Source organism: Saccopteryx leptura, chromosome 2 (assembly GCF_036850995.1).
Source record: "Saccopteryx leptura isolate mSacLep1 chromosome 2, mSacLep1_pri_phased_curated, whole genome shotgun sequence".
Taxonomy (NCBI): Eukaryota; Metazoa; Chordata; class Mammalia; order Chiroptera; family Emballonuridae; genus Saccopteryx; species Saccopteryx leptura.
The window spans coordinates 38018506-38031091 of record NC_089504.1 but is presented as its reverse complement, the minus strand read 5'-3'; the positions used below and the strand labels follow the sequence as shown (position 1 = coordinate 38031091).

At 41.5% G+C, this 12586-nt stretch overlaps 1 protein-coding gene across 10 annotated transcripts in view; it reads left to right on the top strand.

Moving 5' to 3' along the window:
* Positions 1 to 12586, top strand: part of UNC13B (unc-13 homolog B) — a 296554-nt gene that overhangs the window by 236741 nt on the left and 47227 nt on the right. For all 10 annotated transcript variants that reach the window (XM_066367732.1, XM_066367730.1, XM_066367733.1 and 7 more), the window contains 2 exons: positions 7451 to 7497; positions 10191 to 10269. In XM_066367732.1, the coding sequence (XP_066223829.1) occupies positions 7451 to 7497; positions 10191 to 10269 (126 nt within the window). The remainder of the gene's footprint in view (positions 1 to 7450; positions 7498 to 10190; positions 10270 to 12586) is intronic.

Sequence of the window (12586 nt, the reverse complement as noted above, 5' to 3'; positions counted from 1 at the left end):
AGGGGGAGGAATGGAAGGGTGGAGAAGCAAATGGGTGCTTCTCCTGTGTGCCCTAGCTGGGAATCAGATCTGAGACATCTACACGCCAGGCCAACACTCTACCACTGAGCCAACCGACCAGGACCCCTTTATCCATTTTTAAATTGAGTTGTCTTTTTGTTGCCGAGTTGTAGGAGTTCCTTATATCTTCTAGATATCAGACATATGATTTGTAAATATTTTCCCCCAATTAGTTGGTTGTCTTTTTACTTTCTTGATGGTGTCCTTTGAAGCATAAAAATTTTATTTTTTAAAATTTATTGTGGCAGTATATACATAACATAACATAAAATTTATCATTTTAACCATTTTAAGGTATTTATATTATTGTGCACCCATTACCACCATCCAATATCCAGAACTTTTTAATCTTTCCCAGCTGAAACTCTGTATCCATTAAACTAACTCCCCATTTTCCTTCCCACTACCTCAAGCCACTGACAACCATCAGTCTCCTTTCTGTCTTTATAAATTTGACTGTTCTAGGTACTTCATATGAGTGGATTCAAACATTTGTCCTGTTGTGATTTGCTTATTTCACTTAGCATAATGTCTCAAGGTTCATCCAGGTTGTAGCATGTGTCAGAATTTCTTTCCTGAATAGTATTTCATTGTATGTATAAATATATACCGCATTTTGTTTAGCCATTTATTTATTGATGGGCACATGGATTACTTTCATTTTTTGACTATTGTGAATAATGCTGCTATGAATATGAGTATGCAAATATTTGTTTGAGTCCTTGCTTTTATTTATTTGGGGTATCTACCCAGAAGTGAATTGCTGGATCATTTAGTAATTTTGATTTTTTTTTTTTGAGGACTTGTCATATTGTTTTCCACAGTGGTTGTACCATTTTACATTCCCACCAACAGTGCACAAATGTTCCAGTTTCTCTACACCTTTGCCAACATTGTTATTCTCTCTTTTTTTGTAATAACCTTAATAAAGAAGTAGAGTGTAAAAGTTTTAAGAAACTATGGTCTAATCCAAGGTTATAGATAATATTTACTCTTACACTTATTTCTAAATGTTTTATAATATTAGCTCTTACATTTAGGTGTACGGTCCATTTTGAGTTAATTTTTGTGGATGGTGTGAGATAGGGGCACAACTTCATTCTTTTGCATGTGGATATCTAGTTATCTCTGGAAAAGACTATTCTTTCCCCATTCAATGGTCTTGGTACCCTTGACAAAAATTAGCTGACAGTAAATGTAAGAGTTTATTTTGGGATTCCCAATTCTATTCTATTGATCTTTATCCTCATACCTCAGTTCCTTCTTTTGGAAATACTTCCTTTACTTGATTTTCATAATACCTCTCAGTCTTGGTTATCCCCCAACATTATTGACCATTCCTTCTCAGTCATCTCTGCTGGTCCCTCCTTACCTTCTCTACCTTATAGTATCCCAGGATTCAGTCCTCACTACTTTTTTTAAAATTCATACTCGTTTTCTAGGTAATCTCTTCCAGTCTCATGAGTGTCATAAGCATTCCCAGATTTATGTCTCTGGCCCAGAATCTTCATGACCACCAGATGCCACATCTACTTAACATCCCCATTTGGATGTAAATAGGCATTGCAGTTTTGACTCATCCAAAACCAAACTCCCCATCCTGCTTCTCAGGTCCCTGCCAAACCTGCTTTTCTTATAGTCTTCCTTATCAGTAAATGACATTCTTGTAGCTGCTTGGGCCCAATCCAGGCTCATTCTTGACTTCTTTTCTCTCACAACCTACATCCAGTCAATTAGTAAATTCTGCCTGCTCTCCCTTTAAAAAATATCCTGAATTTCACAACTGTCATCCTTGTCTAAGCCACCATTTTCTTTTCTAGATGATTGCAGTAGTGTAACTGGTCTCCTTGTTTCTACCATTATCCATCTACAGTCTGTCCTACCCATAGTAATTGGAGTAATCCTTATAAAATATGAGTCAGATCGTACCACTTCTCAGCTCACAACCTCCCAGTGATTTTCTGTCTCAATCAGAACGAAAGAAAAAGTGTTGATAAGGGCCTCTAAAGCCCCATTTGAACTGGCACTCTAATGCAGACTTGCTGTTCCTTCACACCAGTTATGCTTTCCCTCAGGCTTTGCATTTACTGTATGTTCTCTGACTAGAATACTTTTATTCTAGAATTCTGAATAGCTAGCTTCTGTACTGATTTCCTTCAGGTCTCTGCATAGATGGCACTTTATCAATGAGGGCTTCCTATAGCCTATTATGACATTTTAATAGCAGCTGTATATGATCACAAGGGACATTCTCATCCCCTAACCTGAATTTTCAACAGAGTCCCCATCACAAGTGATACGGTATATATAGTTCCAGATTTTGGAACCAAATGCCTATTTTGAATTTTGCTTTGCTTCTTGTTGTGACTTTAGGAAAGTTTGTTAACCTTACTGATCTTCAGTTTAATCAACAAAAAAGTTGAGATAATAATATTAAGCCAGTGAAGTTTTTATGAGAAATAAATGAGCTTACTCAAATAAAATACCAGATACGTAATGTGTTCACTTAGTGTTAGTTACTATCATCATCCTTATCATCAGTACTGTCTGCTGCTCCTACTAGAATAGAAGCTTCTCAAGATCAGGCAGATTGTTTCCTTCACCACTACATCGCTGGCACCAAGAACAGGGCCTAGTATGCAGTGGGTTCTCACTAAGTATTTGTTGAAGAAATTCAGTGTCTCAAGTCTTTTGACTCCCAAGTACAAGGGAGTTAAGATTGTTTTAACAATGAGGAAGTATGTCACTTCCTCATAAAATGAACTGTCTGAACGAGTGAGACCATTCTTAGGGGTCAGAGATTTTTCTACAAAGCAGGTATTCCTTAGACATATGTCATTTAAACTAAAAACTAAATCTGAGTGGAAAAATCCTAAGGCATTTTAGGAAGTTAGGAAGCACCAAAAGTTTGGTTCTTAATAAGAAAACGTTTTTGTTTTTTATGTGGCTGGGACAAACTGAAGAGCTAGTAGAACATGCTTGGTGTCTAGAAAATGGTACCGACCACTGGCTAAGAGACCTATCTTTTCTCTGGTGATGGCAACAGGTATTTTCTTAGAAAAGGTGTTGCTTTCTCAATCTTGAAAGTCTAGGTTTCTTTTACTACTTACAAATGCTAGGAGATGAGCTAATCCCTCAGGTTACAAAGGTTTTATTTATGTAAAATTCATGCTTTCAAGAAATTCAGTGTGTAGGAGATGTTGACACAGACAATTACAATGAAACAGTACTGGAACAGTACTGGCAGTGTATTGTCATGGAAGTGTGCACGTAGAAGTGTGGGTTCCATGGCCACATGATGAAAAGGCAGATCAAAAATTTTTACAGAAGCATTAACATTTGAGCAAAGTGTTAAGAATTATGTCTGAGTCCACCCAGTAGATGTGAGAGGGCAGGCAAGGGAGAGCCTCGATGGCCTTGTCAACAGATTGGATTTTATTCATTAGGCGTAATGGTGAGCTCTGGGAAGAACTGAAGGACAGAGTCAAAGTAACTTTGACATAATGTATAAAAAGCATTTAATTTGGTGGAGGAGGAAAGAAACCTTTCCAATCTGAGTCACAGGGTAAATTAAAGAGCTTTTGCCTAACTGTCTTTTTGAAGGGAACAGAGTGCTTTCAGGGAGGTAGAGATATATCTCCCCACCCCCATCCAGGAGTGTCTTTTTCATCTCATCCAGCTTCCTGTAGCTGCACTGTTTAGGAGGAGCCCTGTTCCTGAGTTGATTTTTCTGTCAGGTGAGGTGACCCATTAGGTCATCAGAAGTGGCTTGAAAAATTGGGAACTTATGAATTAGTTTCTATGAGTCTCCCTTCTACTTGTTATATAACATCACTGAGTCTTTAAAAGGGAGGGAAAAGAAAGTGGAGGAGAACTGATGGGCCCAGGTGGTTGGACTTTGTGTAGAGAAGAAAGGCTGTGGCCTGTCCATGTGTGGCCTAGAAGACAATGTAGTCTCCGACAAATAGGAAAGGAATGATCTCTGAACTTTATACTTCCTCTGTTGCGGCTTACTTAGATCCTTCTGGAAGTATCTGTTTCCTTTGGAGTATTGTTCTGGATTTGATAGATAATCAGGCCTGTGATTGCAGTCATGGTTTTCATGGTGACATGTGTTAGGGCAGTGGTCAGTTGATGATCCCAGGTCTATCCATTGAGCATCCTAGTCCTGACCTTAACTCCAGGCCTTAACATGCCTAACTTGACTTAGGCTCTGGGAAAATAGGCCAGGGGTTGCTAGGCAAATGCATGGCCAGACTTGCAGTAAAATGGAAGAGGTTCAGCTACAAGGCTTTTGGGGTTTGAGTACTTACCCAGATCCAGAGTGAGCTCATATACCTTCTGAGGAAGGAACAAATTCACTCTGCGCTCAGATAGCTGGAGTGACCCTTGGTAACAAAGCTGGTCTTATGGCCCCGGTGGCCTTGACCCTACATGCAGGTTTGATAAGGGTGAAAGGATGACTGGAATCCCCAGGTAGATTTTGTCCTTTGGTTCAAAGAGCCAGACCCAGGTGTTCTAAAGTAAAAAGCAGGAGTCAGCAAATAACAGGATTCTGGGAGCTGGGCTCTGTGTCCCTTGAGGTTTAGCTGGAATTGTCTTTGGGTTCCCTGCAATAGGACTAAATCTACTAACCTCTCTGCCCTTTTTTTCTGCTTTTCTCTCCTTGCAGAAGGAAAGCGAGGAGCCCTTCAGGTTGTGCCTCTGGCCTTTTGGGGCCTTTTTATTGTCTATATTTTACCCTTCCCTCCTGGGCACAGTGTGTGTGTGTGTGTGTGTGTGTGTGTGTGTGTGTGTGTGTGTGTGTGTGTGTTCTATGCCTCTGAGCTTTGTCTCTTGCAGATAGTCTGTTTTTCCTGAAAGCTGTTTGTGTGCATGCTCCATGCTTGTGTGTGCTCCTGCAGACATCCCTGGAGCACAGTGAGAATGTGTGTGCCTGCATGGTGCACATTCAGTATAGCATGTGTGTGTTTATACTTGTACTCAGTTTGACTGCCTCAGACACTGATTGCTCTCCTCGTCTCCTACTTTGCACAGTGTGTGTCCATTTTCTACCTGTTGCTGCAGCCTGGCATATGCTATAAACCCTCTCTGAGCCCAGCACGTACACACACTTTGTATTTGAAAGCAGGAGCTGCTGCAGGCATTTTGTGCCTCTTGCTTGGTACCCTAAGTATGAATGTGCTTCTGAGCAGATTTCCTGGCCTCATTGTGAGCACAAGCTTCTGTAGACCTGTGGTGTGGTTCCCTTATGCTATGTAATGCATATTATGCTAAAGCTACGTGCCTGCAAGCACTGGTTCTTGAGGACTGAGAGGGTTTGCTTTGCCTGTGATTTGGGCCCTAAGTGAACACTGAATCCTCACCCAAATGGGTATGTGCACATATAGCCCTTTGTGCAGGATCCAGGCTCACCTTGTTTCCCTCAGGCACAAGTTTTACCTATGAATGTACCTCCTGTGGGTACTTTGTCTAGACCTACCTTCCCTCCACTGGCCTTCCTTCAGTGCCCTGTGTGTGCATGCTGTATGCTGTGTCTGCAGGCTTCTGCAGACCCACTGTAGCCTCTAAGCACAGGAAATGTTTATGATCTGAGCTAGTGAACCTTGGCTTCCAAAGACTTGTTGTGCCTTTGTTTCCTTAAGCCCAGTGGTTTCTGGCAAACATTTAATTCTAGGTAGGAAATAAAAGTCTGCCCAGTACAGTAACTGTTTCCAAAGGGTATAAAAGTTCTGATTATTAGGATCTGGAGATTTAGGGATGACTGCCACTCACAAGCAACCTTAGGAGACTTGCTTCAACTACTTCTGGCTGCCTTTTGGGTCTGGCCCCTCCTTTTTTTTTTTTTTTTTTAATCATTATCTCATCCACAAAGCCAGTACAGTAGGCAGATAGGCTTGATTAGAGCACAGGCAACTTGAGAAGGATTTTACTGAGAAGGGTCCTAAATCCAAAGTTCATTTTAAGCCTACTGCTGACCTTGAGTAGTTCTTGCCCACTTTTATATCACCCACTAACCTGTCCCACCTCTCCCCTTTCTACTCTGTCTTGCCTCATTCTGTCTATAACGGGTCGGGAAACTTTTTGGCTGAGAGAGCCATGAACACCACGTATTTTAAAATGTAATTCCGTGAGAGCCATACAATGACCCGTGTACGTTATACATTATCCAGTAAAAATCTGGTGTTGTCCCAGAGGACAGCTGTGATTGGCTCCAGCCGCCCGCAACCATGAATATGAGCGGTAGGAAATGAATGGATTGTAATACATGAGAATGTTTTCTATTTTTAACATTATTATTTTTTTTAATTAAAGATTTGTCTGCGAGTCAGATGCAGCCATCAAAAGAGCCACATCTGGCTCGCAAGCCATAGGTCCCCAACCCCTGGTCTATAATTTGTCCCAGATGTACCTCTCCAAAACTTGACTCCCTGTCCAAAGCAACTTACTTCTGCCTCCCTCGTACTGGAGTTCATTTGCTCTGGGATAGTTAGCAGGAGCCCAGGTCTCAGGTGGCAGGAAAGTTGTTTTGGGTGTGAGGTGAAGGGGAAGAAAGTGGAGCAGGAAGCCCCAGACCTGCTAGCACTAGGTCCCTTGAGCCTAAACAGCATTTACCATTGGCTCTCCTGAGAACCCTGGTAGCTTTGAAACTCTTTTTACACTGCCTGAAGGATTTGTTTTGTTTTTTTGGCGCAGAAACCTTTAAAAATTGTTTTCAACCTGTTCCTTCCTTGAATTATTTGATGCCTCAATAATCAGCTTCTCATTAGAAAACATAAAATTCACCAGAGTGATAATCCAAATGTCTAATCTGTCCTGGATTTTCTGGTTATATAGAATTTAGCACATATAGAGTGTTACTCAGTGTCAGTAAGTTTGGGCTTCAAGGAAACTAGCTTCAAGGAACCTAAGCCAAGTGAAATCACAAGATGAGATTAGAAAGACCATGTCTGACTCTGGGGCAGCCAAAGGAATTTAGGAATATAGCTGGAAGAAGACCAGACCCTATATGAAGTTGTCTTTTTGCTTCAGTAAAGCCCAATAGACACTTTTCCTGGCTTTGGTTACTGTTACATATGCTAATGGGTTTTATGAGGGGGATAGAAGTTTTTATAGCTCTCATAGTTCTAGTGGCCTTTAGCCCTGGGATCTCAGTGAGCTTGGCCTTATATCCTTTCTATTCAATGGGGAGAGTGGAGATGAAGTACTGCTCATTTCAGCAGCTTGCTTGTTGCCTTTGGCTTAGACATCAGGCAAGCAGTGGCACTACATGATGTATGTGACCTGCACTTCTCTGAACTTCCTACTTGACTGCTCACTGCCTGACAAAAGGAAGAAGGCAATCTCCCTTCTTTTCTAGGATCTAACTTTTTTCTATCTATTTTTAAAGATTCCAGATGATGGCAACTCCTCTTTGCCCCTGTGGCTCCCTGAAGGGTAAGTGATTCCCTGCAAAGTTTCTGTGGACTTCATACAGACTCTCATGCTGTGCTTAGCTTTTCCCCTGGGAAATAGGAGAAGGAGCTTCATAAGCTTGATCATGGGGAAGGAAGATATTCCACTGTAGAGATTGGTTGGTTCTCTGGGGCAGAGGAGAGAACTCTGCAAAATGATTACTTAGAGGCGAAGAGAGATCTTTGCTAAGTGGTTCTCTGGACAGGGGAAGGAGCTTCAGGGCTTCCCCCATCTTGCCTCTGGATTTCTGAGCCATTGCATCATAGTGGTGATATAATCTTTAGATTGAAGAATGAGAAAACCAGAAAAAGATCTGCATTTGAAGAGTTTTCTCCATTCCATTGTTGATGATGTAGTTGATTAGATTTCTGCCTGGGCTCTGTCCTGCTTCAGCTGTTGTGACTCATCTACTTATTTCATTTCACTCTAGCCAAGATATAAGTAGCATCCCCTATGAGCTTTGTATATTCAGTCTTTGCTTGGGAGAGTCATTGTAACTAACTGTTCTTAAGAGAGAAAAAAGTTTAAGTACCTCTCTACCCCAACTCCCCCCACATATACTGCCTATTATTAATCAGGATCTTTCTTCTCTCCTTGTCCACAAAAGCCTTCTGACATTAGAATTCTCAGTGGCTACCTCTTCTTCCTGATGACCAGGGGAAAAAAAAGATCAGATCATTAAATAATCTATTATATTATTATATGCTCCATTTCTTTGTGATTTGGCTTTTCAATCAAGAGTTGATCATGTGAGAGAGCTACCCTTCTTTTGTTAAAAACTCATCTATGTTGTAAAAAACTTCTTGGCTTTGGTGGTGCATATTATAGTTTTTAGAGCTAGCATATACTTGTGGCACCAGTTGCTTTTTTTTTTTTTTTTTTAATTTTTTTTTTAAACAGATGTTAAGGAGATTTTATTTATTTATTTATTTATTTATTTATATTTTTCCGAAGCCAGAAACGGGGAGGCAGTCAGACAGACTCCTGCATGCGCCCTACCGGGATCCACCCGGCACGCCCACCAGGGGGCAATGCTCTGCCCATCTGGGGCGTCACTCCGTTGCAACCAGAGCCACTCCAGCGCCTGAGGCAGAGGCCACAGAGCCACCCTCAGCGCCCGGGCCATCTTTGCTCCAGTGGAGCCTTGGCTGCGGGAAGGGAAGAGAGAGACAAAGAGGAAGGAGAGGGGGAGGGGTAGAGAAGCAGATGGGCGCTTCTCCTGTGTGCCCCGGCCGGGAATTGAACCCGGGACTCCCGCATGCCAGGCCGACGTTCCACCAATGAGCCAACCGGCCAGGGCCCAGTTGTTTTTTCAATAGCCCTTCTGTGGGGCTTTAGTTTTTTTCCCCTCTAGTAATTGTAAAATACATGCATGCCAATGAAACATAGCCAAGCTATTTTAAGTGGAGCCATGTAGTGATTTTCTCCATGCTTCCATATTGTTATCTTTCCTTCCTTCATGTTAGTCCTTGGAAGTTGCCATAAGTTTGGTAGGTCTGGTAGTCTCATTGAAAACAAAATTCATAAAGTAGCTCAGGAAGCTACTTATTATAAATCAACATAAGCTGCTCTTCCAACTCCTGGCCTTGATCCAATTTGTGGCTCCATTCTTTGCATATATTGCTGGCAGTACCTACTTATTCTTCTGAGATATATCTCCTTTCAGACTAGCTGTGGTGTATAACCCAGCCACCCCACCTTCCCCACCTCATTGTTCTCATTAAAACCAAGCACTTGAGTTCTTTTTATTGAGACACAGAATGGCAGCTTCCAAAAAGGGAAATTTTGTAGTGTGTCCCCCTCATTTTATAAAAGTGACACCAACACCCCAAAATAGGATATTTTGGCAGAGGACATGTAGAGAGTAGAAGAGATGGGTTAATCTCAATGTGAGAATGGTGTTCTTTTTGGAACGTTCTCTGTATTTTTATTGGATATTGTGAAAGAACAGGCTAAAAACAGTAAAAGTAATAAGCATAGAAATTGTATAAAAGTTTTAGAAATCTCCAGTTGCTCCAGCTATAATTTTTTTCCTGGTCCTTATTGATGTTTTCATAAGGCTAGGCCAGACACTCAGAATCCTTTTGCTTTCTTCCTAATAGTATTTTTTTCCCCTTTAAATGGTGTTTTGGAAGTTTCCTGCCCCACCTCCTCTGCCTCCACTTTATTATGTGGGCTCCCCTTTCCATGGAGACCTTTTTCTTCAGTTGAAGAAAAAGCTAGATTGTGGCTCTTTTACCCAGAGTGGAGGAGACCTCCTTGTACCTGTCATTATTTGGTAGTCATGCTCACCTAGGCAGCAGCTCCTCTATACTGCTATTTTTATGAGTTCTATTCTACTCAGGCCAAGAAAAACTTATCTTTGGGGAGCAAAGAGGGTTAAGAGCCTCTTAACCATCAGTTTCCACTTTAACTTATGTAGCATAAGGTCCTTCAGATAACAGAGGTGCCTTGTACTGTCATTGTGGGATAAAAGAGCTCTCAGTCCTTGGCTAAAACCAGAGAAGGAAACAGGTGGGGCACTGTGAGAGCAGATTCTATTGCTCATCATCCCTTAGCTTTATTTCTCTCACTTTCTGTTTTTCTTACCCCTCTCAAAATCATGTCTTCCTCTGTGGAGAAGATGAGCAAGGAGAATGGACTGACGGTTCTAAAACATTTTCTTCCCTCCTCAGGTCAGCTGGAGGGCTCTATGGCATTGACAGCATGCCAGATCTACGCAGAAAGAAGCCACTGCCACTTGTCAGTGATCTGGTGAGTGGTGCTCTTGTGCAGGCTTAGACTGTACCCTTAGGTTATCCCCCATTGGGCCTTGGAAGCTGTCAGAACTGGTAGTGGTCCATTTAGTGACAAGTATTGGTCTGAAGATCAATCTTTAAAGACTTACTAAGACTTAGTGAGGGCTTCAGTGAGACTATTTGACCTCACTCTGTTCAGGATCTGAGGTTCTTTATAAGCTCAAGCTCCCACCTGGAACATTTATGGCTTAGGCCTTCAAAGCTGGGCTCTGTGGTTGTCCTCTAGGTATCTAGTTCTTCTGGGTATCTCTATAACTATTTTTGATGATTTAGAGTGGAAATTGCCTCCAGCTCTAACCTAGATCATCGAACTAAGTATGTGATGAGCATGACAAGTACAACTTCTTGGAGGTTAAGTGACAATTTCTTCCTAAGACATAGGCTTTCTAGACCAGGGGTCGGGAACCTATGGCTCTTTTGATGGTTGCATCTGGCTCGCAGACAAATCTTTAATAAAAAATAATAATAACGTTAAAAATACAAAACATTCTTATGTATCACAATCCATTCATTTCCTACCGCTCATATTCATGGTTGCGGGTTACACGGGTCATTGTATGGCTTTCACAGAATTACATTTTAAAATATGTGGTGTTCATGGCTCTCTCAGCCAAAAAGGTTCCCGACCCCTGTTCTAGACTATCTCTGTGCCCCTAGTTCTTAACTCAGTGTCTGGCAATGAAAGGTAATGATAAAAATTCGTAAAATTGAGTTGAAACAGGCTTAGGAGTTAAAGCTGATCTCAGGACCTACAGAATGATTAGAAACTCCCATTTTGGGTCGTATTTTCCTGAGGCGGGATCAGCTCAAGGAATTTTCCATAGCAAAGTGGATAGTGGGGATAGAGTGAAGCTCAAGCTCTCCCAGAGCTCTAAAGCTAGATGCTATCATTTCTGTTCCTACTTTCTTCTTTTCCTTCCCATATTGTCTGTCTATTCTGTCCACCTCTTTTCCCATTTCTCTTCCATTCTCTGCTGTTTTATCTCTCACCAGTTTCTTTCTCCTTAGTTGGCTGAATGAAACTATCCTCTACCATTTTCTCTTCATCATTTTCTTCTCTTCTTCCTTTCTTTCCTACTATTTTTGTATCTTCTTCTTTCTCTTTTTTCTTCCTTCCTAGCACCTCATGTCCTACCATTCTTCATCAAGCTGATTGAATGAAGATAATTCTGATGTCATCTATTTATTATCCTTTCATTGTCTTATGTATCCCCTTTTTTCTCTTCCTCCTTTCTTTTCTCCCTTTTTCTCATCCTTTATTTCCTCTTGCCCACCACCTCCTCTTTGCTTAACTGGCTGGATAGCAGTATCTTATTCATTTCTTATTTCTCCTCTTCCATCTTTTAATCCTGCCTATATTTTTCTTTCTGGCATAACTGTTCTTAGAGTAGGAGCTCTAGGCCTTTGGCCCTAGCCAGCTGTCTGAATTGAGGATAGTTTTTAGTAGATAGAGGCAGAGGGGTTTCACACTTGTTCCCTACATTGGACTGTAGGGAAGAACCTCTCAATCACCTCTGAAGGTTTTTTTTAATGCCCTTGGGGGAGCTTTAACATCATGTTGTTCCTTTTTCTGCTTTCCTCTACGCAGGCAATGGTGAGTGTCTCCAGAGCCCCTTTCTAACCTCTGTAAGAGTCCATATCTCAAACCATCTGGTCCCTCATAACTGTTCTTCACTTAGAGCAATATTTTAATTCTGTTTGCCCAATGTCTACTATGTTAGAGAAACCATCTGTCTCTCTATAGGCTGTCCCTAAACCTTGGGTGTGGCAGATATGTGGGGCTCTCTCTATAAGAGCCTGGCTAGCGGGCAGCCCTGTTTAATCCCTTGCCCTGCTTGATTTGATTGAGGGTACATGCCCCTTTCACTTGTCTAGTCCCCTGCTCATTTGAGCTACTGACCTCTACAACCACCTGGGATTGTGTGGGCGTTGGTACGAGGGGACAGATGATAGCATGGAATCATTTTCGTGGATGGTTCTTGAATGTAATTCTGACAGAGTTGTGTGTTTTTTCTATTCTTAATGACCTACTTTCTACTGTAATTGTAAACTTATTTTTCTTTGCCTTTCTATAAACAAGGGGCAAGATACCTAAAAATAGTGAATAGAAACTCTTTAGATGATAGGTACCCTGAGAGAAGTGCTATTTTAATATTGTTAGAACACTCCTCTGAGGGTAGTGGGTTTTGGATCTTAACCTGGGATGCTGTTATCTATTACCTGTGGGCAGTCCCTGTGAATGATGTAAAAATAGAAGGCAGTAAGTTATAGTC